Source organism: Microtus oregoni, unplaced genomic scaffold, assembly GCF_018167655.1.
Source record: "Microtus oregoni isolate MIOR12 unplaced genomic scaffold, Mior012 000103F_ref0000194, whole genome shotgun sequence".
Classification (NCBI taxonomy): Eukaryota; Metazoa; Chordata; class Mammalia; order Rodentia; family Cricetidae; genus Microtus; species Microtus oregoni.
In genome coordinates this window covers 3061253-3074047 of record NW_024544717.1, presented here as the reverse complement: position 1 = coordinate 3074047, position 12795 = coordinate 3061253, and the positions used below count along the sequence as shown (strand labels likewise).

The 12795-nt window shown below is 36.2% G+C and overlaps 1 protein-coding gene across 2 annotated transcripts in view; it reads right to left on the bottom strand.

Moving 5' to 3' along the window:
* The window catches only part of LOC121443272 (nuclear pore complex protein Nup153-like), a 47976-nt gene that overhangs the window by 17086 nt on the left and 18095 nt on the right, over window positions 1-12795 (bottom strand). The window contains exons 8-15 of one of the 2 annotated variants that reach the window (XM_041644980.1): window positions 12723-12776; window positions 10047-10193; window positions 8610-8656; window positions 8083-8197; window positions 4893-5030; window positions 4319-4414; window positions 2950-3034; window positions 947-1069 (exon numbers count right to left, since the gene is read on the bottom strand). In XM_041644980.1, the coding sequence (XP_041500914.1) occupies window positions 947-1069; window positions 2950-3034; window positions 4319-4414; window positions 4893-5030; window positions 8083-8197; window positions 8610-8656; window positions 10047-10193; window positions 12723-12776 (805 nt within the window). The remainder of the gene's footprint in view (window positions 1-946; window positions 1070-2949; window positions 3035-4318; window positions 4415-4892; window positions 5031-8082; window positions 8198-8609; window positions 8657-10046; window positions 10194-12722; window positions 12777-12795) is intronic. The other variant, XM_041644981.1, reaches the window with a different exon arrangement.

Genomic DNA, 12795 nt, shown 5'->3' with positions numbered 1-12795 from the left:
AATCCATTATTTTTCAACCTTAATCCATTATACACTGAATACACACATCTGCTGAGTAAATATGCATTCTTTCTGGGCTATTAGGTTACCTTATTTAGAAACAACCTTACATCTATATACTATTCATTACAATTCAAACTTTAAAAATTCTCTTTAACTTCAAACTGAAAAATGTATTCCTATTTAATTTCTAGTCATCCTCTTCAAATTACCTATTACCCTGACCTGATTATTACATGTTTTTATATGTAGTCACTCAGGTATATATAATTAAACTATACCCGAGTACATATAAAAATGTTAATAAAAAAATAAACATTGCACTAACTACTAACTTTCAAGTCTTGAGCATTATCCTTCAAATAGATAACACTTTGGCAAACTTAGCCAATTTGTACATATACCAAACTAGAAAATACTGTGAGATAGTAGTCCAATGCTCTCATCAGAAAAAGGCATGACAATAAAAAAGACAGAGGGGCTGGAGAGATGGCTCAGTGGTTAAGAGCATTGCCTGCTCTTCCAAAGGTCCTGAGTTCAATTCCCAGCAACCACATGGTGGCTCACAACCATCTGTAAAGACGTCTGGCGCCCTCATCTGGCCTTCAGGCATACAGACAGAATATTGTATACGTAATAAATAAATAAATAATAAAAAAATTATTAAAAAAAATAAAAAAGACAGAAAAGGGTGGCATCTTCTCTTTCAATATCCACAACTTAAAGAGATAGATTTCCCTGTTTATGGATTCCTTGAATGACAAAGAACTAAGTGAAGGTTTCTAATACAGTTCTCATTAAAGAACTGACACGGTACAATATCTACAAGAATCACAAGTCACCTTTCTATGCATTTAATGTATTTTTTTAAAACTTAAATTTTAACAACATTCATGACACTGTTAAGTTTCAATAGAGATTTTTACAAGGGCAGCCACTCACTTACCAGGGGTCTTCAGAATGTCTAGAACACTTCCTTCTTTCAGAATCTTTGCAGGTTTAAAAGGGTCCTCACAAGTGGCACTTCGCTTCTTATAGTTTGAACTATTCACTACAGTGTTATCTTGAGCTGTAATTTTTTTAAATTATAAAAGTTATTAAGCCAAGAAAAAATACCAGTGGATTAGAGTTAAAACAATTTCAAAAACAACTTTTTGATCAGTTTCTAAAACTTTGAAAGTCACTGCAATTCAAAAATAATGGGCAAGTAAAAAAGAGCAGAGGTAATCTGCCATTGCAAAAGTAAAAACTATTTCTTACATTGTACATTCCCTTCAAGCCCCCACGCAGAGAAAAAAAAACTGTCAGCCAGTGAGCTCCCTGGAAGACAAACTGAAGCAATAGCCATATATGACAAATGGGAAGTTTGTCCAATACCTGAAATAATAGATCTGATCAATAGCAATTGAAAAAATCTAACCAAAGTCATTTTCAACTGGTTTCACACCGAGAAACCCATGCTATGATTAAAAATATCCCTGTTGTAGTACAACTGTGGTAAAACAGAGCAGAAAATAAGATTTATATATAGAGATTAGCAGCTGCTGATAATGGCTGAATAAGTGATTATCACTTTGCTTTCACATTCAATAATCATAACTTTACTGATTTTAGTAAACATAAGGCAAAGTAATTTTTACTAGTTTTAATATTTGTATGCTTTGCCTACAAATATGTATATGCACTATGTGTATGTCTGGCATGCATAAAGGTCAAAAACAAGTCAGATCTCCTGGCAAAAGAATTAAGAGATGGGGGCTGGAGAGATGGCACACAGACAGAATATTGTATACATAATGAATAAAAAAAAAGAATTAAGAGATGGTTGTAAACAGTCACGTAAGTGCTGGGAAATGAACCCAGGACCTCCGTAAGAATAGTCAGTGCACTCAAATGACGAGACAATCTCCAATCCTCTAAAAACCAATGTGGCCAGATGTGGTGATGTACAACAGCCTTAACCCCAGCAGTAGAAGGAAAACACAGAGGCAGAGGAACAAGAATCTCTTTGAGTTGGAGGCCAGCCTGGTCTACACAGTGAGTTCCAGGACAATCAGGGATGTACAGAGCCTGTTGAAAAACAAAGTGTCAGAATAAGTGACCACCTAGCATGAGCAAGGACCAGTAGAGGTGGGTGAGTGAGGAGTGGGGGAGGAAGAGAAGAAAGGAGGGAGTGAGGGAGTAAGGGAGAGTGTGTGTGTATGAGAGAGTGAGAGAGAGAGAGAGAGAGAGAGAGAGAGAGAGAGAGAGAGACTCAATCAAGCCATTTCTTCAGCATGGAAAACAGGAGTTTTTAAGACTTAATGCTACTCTCCAGCCTCATGAAAAGCACAAGCAAGTGAGTCCACTGTGCTTCTGTTCCTATCCCTGTGCCCCGTTTTCTTCCCTTCTTGTCTAAATTATCTTTGCTCAAAACTCTTGACCTAGAGATCTCAACTCAGATGTTTTCTTATTTCCCAAACACCAAAAACCACCACTACCACAAAAAACTGTTTTAATGATCTGACTAATTTCATCACTCGTGATGCAGTGTTTCTTCTGTTCAGAAATGACGCATCACTTATCTGATGAAGCCAAAAATGCATAAATAAAAACGTTTATGAAGTGAAAGTAATCAACACTCAGGTTCATCACAACTACAATGTAAATAAATCTTCGGATTGTACTAAAATGTGACAAAAAACTTAATACCTTATTCTGCCTACCTATAGTGAAAAAATGCAACATCATGACCAGTTCACCATAAAGCAAACTACAACAGTTAAATGTGACTCACTATAACAAAGAGCACTGCTGGAATAGCTTCCACTGACTTTTCCGAGCTGATTTTCTTCAAATGTAAATACTTTCAAGAATGACTAATGGAGAATTTGAAATGCTCTTCTAACATAAGGGTTTGTTTGTGGTTTTGTTTTTTGGTAAAAATTGTGAAACATATTTTTCACTTACCTGAACTACTTAAAATTGGTTCTGAAGAACTATTAAAACGAGAAAGTTCTGTTTTTGCAACAGGCACACTAAATGTAAATCCAATCTATAATGAGAAAAGATATTTTAAGCTGTCAAAATATCATGAAATAAAACTCAGCTTTACATTAATCAAAGGGGATACTATATTTTACTGATTATAAAAGATAAGTTTTTCCTATTTTGCAATTCCTAAATTTAGAACTCATGAACTAAATAAGTACTGAGTACCTTGATGCATAGCTCTAGTCCCATATCAGGGAGGCTAAAGAAGAAAGAAGTACCTGAGCCCAGTTTGAAGTCAGCCTACACAACATAACCAGATACTTTCTCAACTAAATAAATTAAAAACTGTATGTAGTGAATAAAAAAATTATATTAACAGCACGGCATGTAGTTTGACAGCATCTTAAATTCTTATGCATTTTCTTCTTTCAAAGCATTGCATAAAACATTTAGGAGATCTTAATCCCCAGGTCCTGGACCTTTGAACACCATCTTACAAATATGAGGTTTGGGAGACAAGGATGCAAGAAAACTACATTTACCTGTAATGTCTAGCTATGACAAAAAGAAATAAATAAAATAAAAAACAAGCATACAGCCAAAAACCTGAAAGCAAGCCAAGTGTGGCCTCTGATCCCAGCACTCAGGAAGCAGAAGCAGGTGATCTCTGTGAGTTCAAGACTAGACTAGCCTATATAATGAGTTCTAGACCAGCAAGGGCTACACGGTAGGATCTTTCCTCAAAAAACAAAACAAAACCCCTAAAGACAGTATGTAAAGATGATATATATGATGGAAATTTAGTCAGGAGGAACATTAAATGTATATATTATTCTTACCCAAATAGTTCCCAATTACAAAGAAACAAATATATACTGTATAACAATACCCCAAACAGAATTTTCAAGATTAAAAGTGATTCAGGAGATTTTAAATGCAATGATGTAATTGCTAAGGTCTTTTCATCTAATCTATGGTGGATAGCAATTAATCAGCATTATAGGACTCTCTGAAGTTACAAGGGAACCCTGACTATACACTACATCAAAGTCATGTTAAATTTCTAGAGTATAAATGAATGCAAATGAATGTCCTTCTTTGGGAATAACTGGAAAAATGCTAATGAAATCAAAATATGTTCACTTTAACTGCACAAATGATACAGAAGAAAATGCACACACACCTATCTAAATATGCACTAAAAATTTCAAAACACCTATTTGCTGTATACTGAATTTTTAACTTGAAGAAGTGTTTGACTACCAATGAAATCTTAGGTTTGATTTAAAAATAAAACACTCTGGCTTTGGAGTCAATCTTGAACCACTCTTTTTTGGGTACTTACAGACGCTGGAGGTAGCACATCTGCCTGCGTAGACTTTACAATGGGAGATGAAAATGTGAACACAGGACTGCCAGTGCTGCCCAGAGACGTCTGTGCCTGCATTTTTCATAGTAGTGAGAAATGTCACAAAAAGATATTATTTATGAATGATAAAATAGACTTTAAGACATTAATTTAAAGAAATAACAGCATTCTTTCCACTTAAATCTAAAATACTTTTGACTTCTTAAAACAAAACACTAACAACTGCTTTCTTGAACTGGGAACACTGGAGATCAACTTTCTCACTTTCAGTCTAGAGCATAGACAGTTATCAGATTGGAATAATCCCACTGTAAACATACATTTTAACAAATAATAAAACACCATTTTCATTCTTGGGGTAAGAGTGGAGACTTCCCAAAATGAAAAGGGCCCTAGAATTAATTCCCAGCACCAAATCCCCAATATTTTTTCATTTTTCTCTTTTTACTTTGAATTACTGACTTTTACAGTGAAAAACCATTTTAACATAAAGTACTGGATTAAAAGGAATAAGAAAAGAAGTCACTCCATTCAGAGTGGGGTTCTGTACCTTGTTTGGTAAGGACTGAGAAGAACTGACTGGTGACGATGAGGAAGCAGGGGTCACAGGGGAACTAAAACTGAAGACAGGCAGTGAGGAGCTGCTGATTGGTAGAGAGATCTGCGGTAACACTGGTACTTCCACTTCCTAAAACACAGCATGTTTTGTAATGATGTCATCTTTCATGTCATACTTTTATCTACTTATTTTCAAGGAGAATTGACATAGTTATGAGCAAGTTTAAACAGGAAGAAAATAGGCCCCATGCAATAACATTAACAAGAGGTCTTGAGTTAAAAACCTAAAGACTTAATTAAATTCCCAGTTGTGCCACCAACTGCCATGTAATTTAATTTCAGCGCCAATTTTCTACTTTATAAAAATGAGAGGGGAGCTAGCAAGATGGCTGAGTAGGTAGAACTGCTTGCTGCAGAAGCTTTGGCAACCTGAGTTCTATCCCCAGAGCCCAAAAGGGAAGAAGAGAACCAACTCGTAAAAGTTGCCCACTAACTTCCACACATGCACCATGGCACTTGTGTGCTTCCCTCTCTCCAGCACCCTCAACCCCTCCCTCTCCTCCTCCCTCTCTCATTCATGGAAGGCCATGAGAATAATTTCTCTCCCCGCCCCCCCAAGTATTTTTTAAATGGGGGGCAATGCAATGTCTTCCTCTGTACCACAATTATGGTTCCACTACAACACAAAGCCATACATGGTCTTAGAAGAACAACCATGTACACATGTCCCACTTACCAACATATGAAATATCTTTTTAAAAAGCAAAGCAATACACCATAAAAACTACAAATTGTACCTATTTTATGATCAAAAGACATTCAAAGCTCCAGTTTTCTTTCAAGACAGAGACATGTCCGTCAATTCACAACACTCCAGTGACAATCAGAAACAACCTCCAGACCAGCAAGGAGCCAAAGCCCTTTACATCTATAATCCCAACTCTCCTGACGGGGCACATAAACTGCCAAAGTTTCCATTCTAGTGCTTGAAAGGAACAGCAGAAAAACTAACCAAGAAAATGGTAGAGTAGAAAAACTGCCACTTCCGTAACAAGCTATAAAACCAAACACTAACAGATATGGCATTCAACTTTAAGTTAAACATAAGCTGAACTGGAGAGATGACTCAGTGACAAAAAGCACTTTCTGAAGTGTGAGGACCTGAATTCAAATCTGAGAATCCACACAGATCCAGAGGCAGGTGAACATCTGAAATCTCAGTGTTCCTTTAACAAGATGGGAAGCAGAGGCATGAATTCCCAGAACTTTGCCAGCCAACCACCCTGGCATGCACAGCTATGAACAACAAAGAGACCCAGTCTCAAACAAAGGAGAAAGCAAAGATCAATGTCTGATGTTGTTCTATGACCTCTACACATGTACCCTGGCACGTGTGTGCCCACATTTACACATACCAGAAAAAAATTCACCATCAATGAAATATAAGTTTAAAACTTTAAAATATACTTCTGGACACACTATGGGTCAATAAGCATACTGAGAAATATTAACTAGAGACAAGTGAGTCAAAGCATTATGTCCCTGGGTTTGGAGAGATGGCTCAGTGATTAAGAGATCCAGGTTCGATTTCCAACACATAGAGAGTGGCTCACAACTGTCCATGGCTCCAATCTAAAGAATCCAATGCCCCCGTAAGTATTCCATGCACAAAACACCAATACATGTAAAATTTTAAAAAGCCCTACAGTCTAAAATTTAAATGAACTAGTAAGTTGGACATCTTCTTAGAGGGTAATGAGGACCTTAAATGAGTTAGCTTGGCTGAAATCACATTTAAAGAATGAAGTGGGGAGGGAGGGCTGAAGAGATGGCTCAGCGATTAAACTGGCTGCTCTTCCAGAGGTCCTAAATTCAATTTCCAGCAACCACATGATGGCTCACAACTATTTATATAGTGGGGTCTGATGCGCTCTTCTGGCATAAAGGCATACATACATATAGAGCATTCATACATAAGAAAAAAATAATGAATCTTTTAAAAAAAACTGAGATAAGAACTGTTTCAACTCAAAAGGTAGAAAATGGGCAAACTCCAGTCAACTTAACCAGTCTTCAATTAGTCACCATCCTCTATATCCAAGCAACACCAAAAATGCAATTATTTTTAAAATTGTATTTCAATTGTGTGTGGGGGTGCCCACACATATATGCCACAGAGCACATGTGGCAGTTAAAAAAACAACCCACAGAAGTCAGATCTCTTCTTCCACAATGTAGGTCCCAGGATGGAACTCAGGTCACCAGACTTAGCAGCAGGCACTTCCCACCCACTGAGCGACCTCACCAGTCCAAGAACTTAGCCTTATTTAAAAAATAATCCCATAGGGGAAAAAAATGAATAAAGAAAAACCTAAATGGCCACAAAACACATCCAAAAGTCTACTTCCCATTAGACAAGAAAATGCAAAATAAAACCCACTGACATTTTATAGCTATCACACCAGCAATGAGTCAAAACAAAAACAAAGTGCTAAGAAGAAAAAGGAATAAATAAATGAAAGATCCACCTATGATCATGTGAAGTGTTGTGAAGAGGAATACAGTAAAGTCAAACACATTTAAAGACATGTGCCAACCCCTGCAGTCCAACAATCCCATTCCTAGGTAAATATCCTCCAGACCAAACTGCACATGGCAAAGGAGAAGTGTATAAATATTCACCTTAGCACATACTGGGAATCAGCCCAAATGTACCCTGATGAGAGAATGGATTAATTGTAGTAAATCTGCACAAAGGATAAATAGCAGAGAAATTTAAAACCCATCGTTCCATTTAACATGAAGTAACACACTTACAGAGAGAGAGAAAAGGCTAACAAAAGTGGATTGAGAAAGAGACAAGAGAGAACGTTAACAAAAGCACGAAGTGTTAATCATACGTACATTTGATAAACAAGCAAAACTGTAAGGCAGTGCCCAGAGAGTCAAATAATTTCAATGGAAATTACCTCACACACACACACACAAAAAAAATGGTATTTCTGTTTTAAGTTATTTTATGCAATTCATGAAGTGGAGGCTCCTAGGTTAAGTTTTGGATAAGCACATCTAAAGGATGGTTTCAATAGTAGATAATTTTCTATCCAAATCTTCCCCTAGCCCCATTTCTGTGGGTCTCGCCTCACTACCACAATTTCAAAGTTTATAAAATATGAGCCTACCTCCTCCTCTGGAGGTTTAGAAGCAGCAAAGCGTGTTCTCTCTCTTCTCATCTTGCCACCTCCAGAAGATAAACCGTTGGCTGCAGGAATACTGAAACTGGGATATGAAAAGCCACTAGCAAATAAAAAGAAAATCAAAACAATTGATATATTATTTAGTCCCAGAAATTGTTAAATGAATATCCAAACACCGGAACAGCTAACAAGACAATCAATGTATAGCAAAATACACTTTAGACTTTTTCTACATTTATTTTGTTCATGTGTGCAAGCACATGAAAGCACACAATCATTACACACAAAGCTTGTTAGGGCAATGAGGCAGATTTGGGGAGTCAATTCTCTACTTCCACTATGTAGGTTCTAGAGATTGAAAACAGGTTTTCAGGCTTGGTAGCGAGTGCCTTGACCTGCTTAGCCATCTCACTGCCCCCCTAAATATACTTTTTAATTTTCTTAAAGACTGTTATAAATATGAACCTTACAAAAAAAATAAAGAAACCCAGTTGTATATGAAATGACGTTACCTTTCTTGCTCTCTATTTTGTCTTGAAATATTTTTTTCATTTACAGCCTGCAAGAAAAAGAATGTAATGAGGATCTTATTTAAAATTCATTGTTTGCTGGGGTGGGGTAGTAATTAAGATAGGCATGCCTCGCACTCAGCATGTGGCTGAGACTAGACTTGAATTTCAGACCCTGTCATCTACACTCACCAACTGCTGGGATTACAGGAATGAATATGCCTGGCTTAAATTTTTCTTTTTTGGTGCAAGGATTGACTTAAAGCCTTAACACATGCAAGACAAATACCTCTACCACAGAAGGCTACATCCATAGCTACAAATTTTCTTAACCTTCTTTATCCTGGAATATGTAAGGCATGCTCTTTGAACGCTAACCAAGAGTTACAACTGTACTATGTATTATGAGTATATATACAAAACGTCATTGATCAAGTATTTAACCAAAACACTAGTACAAAGTTCCCAGTGACCTTGAGAGAGGGGAGAAACACTACTTTCCTTTTTGCTATACTAAATGCACAGGTAACTTTATAAAGACAGAATCTCTGAGATGCAAATTCCTTGCACTGAAAAGAACTAAGGCTTCCTGTAGAAATGGCCAGTTACAGGAATAGAGAGCTAGAAATGTACAAGACTCTATGTAAAAAGTAAGGTGCTCAAAAATGGTAGGGCATAGTAAAAGAGCACTGGAGTCCATTCAAAGACAGATGCAGGGGGACAGAATCATCAAAGTAAACAACTCTAACAAAATATTTTAGACTATTGAAACTAAGAACTCAGTTGAAGTAAATCAAATACAGAAAAGAGATTATATAGCAAAGGGTTAACCAATACATGGAGAAAGAACAATGGAATTAAAGATCTACTACAGCAGAATCAACAAACAGCTTCAGACAGGAACTTGCAATGATGCTAAAAAAGATCAAAAATAGGCACACTATGTCTCACCTGAGCACTAAGAGCCCAGATCTTCTTCAGTGGTTAACCAAGAATAACCAGAATCTAGAACCATCCCGGACAATCGGACACTGCAGGACATTCTACAGTTAACTAACTTCTGCTTTTCAAAAATATTCTGGATTAATGGAGACTACAAATAATAATCTTGGGACATTTTTCTTTTGGGACATCTGCTTAACATCTAAATAAAACCTGCAGATTCGTGTTGCATCAACATTCCTTCTAGGGTTTGAATACGATTACAATCCATTTTATTAAGTAATATTCTGCCTTCTAAAAACAGTAAAATATTTGTGTATACTGTAATTACATAAACCCTGAGAACACAGAAAGTTATTAAAAACTTTAGGAGAGAAATGATGATGAAAATGTTCTAAAATGGAACATAGTGATGGCTCAACACCTTGTGGATATGCTAAAATCACTAAACGATAAACACAAAATAGTTAAGAAAACAGAATAAACAAACAAACTCACACTGTTCTTTTTATCTATCCTTTGATTAGTCTTCCTTAAATCACCAGATGGGGTCAGAGATGGTTTAAAATAGATAGTTCTATTTGTTGCTATGGAAACTGGCTTTGGGGTCATTAGTCTCTGAACAGGGGGATACTGAGAGTCCACCTTATAAGAAAACAGAAATCAAAAATAGACATTTTTATTTATCAGTGGCATATCTAAAAATTATTTCAAAATAACTAATGTGACCTAGAGATTATTACATAGAGAAATTAAATAAGCAGATTAAAATAACAAAAAATTATAAACCAAAGGCATTTAATCTATTATTAATACATAAATATACATATATCTAATTCTAAACTATTTTGCAGGACTGAATTTTACCCCAGATTCAATAGCTTTTCACACACAAGCATACATATACCCACACAAAATGAAACTATACAATATTCAAGACAATTGAACAATTCTAACCTTAGACAAGATGACTGTTGGACATGGCTAAAACTTATTTTTATGCATTTCCCCAAACCTCTGTTTCTATTATTTTTTCCATTGAAAATTAAGATTGTTGTTTACAGGGGCTAGAGGGATGCCCCACTAGTTAAAAAGTACTTGCTTCTCCACAGAGGGCTGGGTTTGGTTCTCAGCACCTACAAGGCAGCTTTAGCCTCCAGTCCCAGGAATATGAGGCCCTCTTCTGGCCTCTAAGAGTACCAGGCACATACATGGTGCACACATAAACATGCAAAAAACACTCACATTTAAAAAATAACTTTTTAAAAGTGATTTATAAATAAGTTATAAAAATTTACAAGTTCCTAAACACATATGCAAATCTTCCTCTCCAAAGTGGTTTATCATTATTTTAAAAAACAAATGAAACCAAAGGGCTTATGTAGGCAGAAGTTTCTGTCCTGCCCTGCAGCTGTTCAAACCCAAAGAAACACACAGAGACTTATATTGATACAAACTATTTGGTCTATTAGCTCAGGCTTATTGTTAACTAGTTCTTATAACTTAAAAAACCCATAATTCTTACCTATGTTTAGCACGTGGCTTGGTACCTTACTCAGTGAAGCATTCTCATCTTGCTTCCCTCTACATGTGGCTGGTGACTGCAGACCCAGCCTTTCCTTTTTCCCAGAATTCTCTTAATCTGGTCCCCCCACGTGTACTCCTTCCTGCCTGGCTACTGGCCAATCATCATTTTATTAAACCAATATCGGTGACAAATCTTTACAGTGTACAAGCGCATTATCCTACAGCAGGCTTATAATGTGAGTCTAATTGATAAAGCATTTAAGACTTCCAGACTATGACATGACCTAGCTTTGGGGTCTAAGTAACCAAGTGTTTTGCACATACTCCTTTGCTACACTGAAATAAAGTAAAAGTTTTATTGGTGTAAGATAATTATACTGTGTCCATAAACTGCCATGCAACACATAGTCCATTCACTTAGCAACAGCTGACAACAATGCTGGTTTCTAGGGCAAAGCCTTCGGTAAAGTTCCTATAGCTCTCTCCTTAAATCCTCAACTCAATGAGACAATTTGTTACACATGACACATGACCAATACTGTACTCTGGCTTTTTAATTTCCAGCAACTTATAAAATAAACATTTGTAGTACTTTCATTGACAAAAATGGCACAACCCTAAAATTTTACTTTTCAGATTCAAGAGTCTGAAGAATGTTAACATTTTATATTAACAGCATAACAGAGGCTCAAAGCAGATCCCTCTTACCTAACTACAAACATCTAAGTAACCCTAGGAATTCAAACACTCTTCCAAGGGGAAAGAAAACAAAACTGTAGCTTTCGTCTTTTACCATACTCAATAAGAATAATTATAAAGACATGGTAACTCATTTAATCTCCACAAATAATTCATATAATGTTAATTCTATGATTTTTAATTATTTTCAGAGAGCTTAATGTTATAATAAATTCTTTTATAAGTAAGGATCCAGGAATCTACTTTTCCTGGAGGACACTTAAATAGCTATAAATAAAACACAGGAGACACCTCTCCAACACCATTACTAAGCATTAACCTCCCTCACAATAATTTTAAAAGCTAATTTAATCCATAGAAACTACACAAAAAGGCACCAAGACTGTATATTTTATTAACTCCAATATCCTCAACTAGTATTTCAACTGATGAAAAATATGTACTGAAGCTCTATGATTCACAAGATTTGACATGTTGGATAATAAAATTTCTTCAAAAATGACTATTTCGCCAGGCGGTGGTGGGACTTGCCTTTAATCCCAGCACTCGGGAGGCAGAGGCAGGTGGACTTCTGAGTTCAAGGCCAGCCTGGTCTACAACTAGTTTCCAGGACAGGCTCCAAAGCTACAGAGAAACCCTGTCTCAAAAAACAAAAACAAAAAAAAAAAAAAATTACTATTTCAATGAGGGGATAAATTTATTGCACTTTTAATGACAAACATGTGAAATGTTCACTCCTCAATTTATATCGATCTATAAATTAAGAAAAAGCTGTAAAGACAGTCATGAACATGAGGACAGAATATGTTGTTCATCCCAAGGCTGTAAGAAAAGTTACAATGCCCAGGGTAAAAATAGCTCCTTTTTCAAACACGTTCCTTAGCGACTACTAGTCTATGCACTTGCTAACTGTAAACACAGAGCTGCTGACGTTTTTACACAGCTTACCTTTTCTTTTTTGGCCTGAAAAGCTGTGCTGTCTATCCCACTCCTATCAAGAGGCTGAAAAAAAAATGAAAGA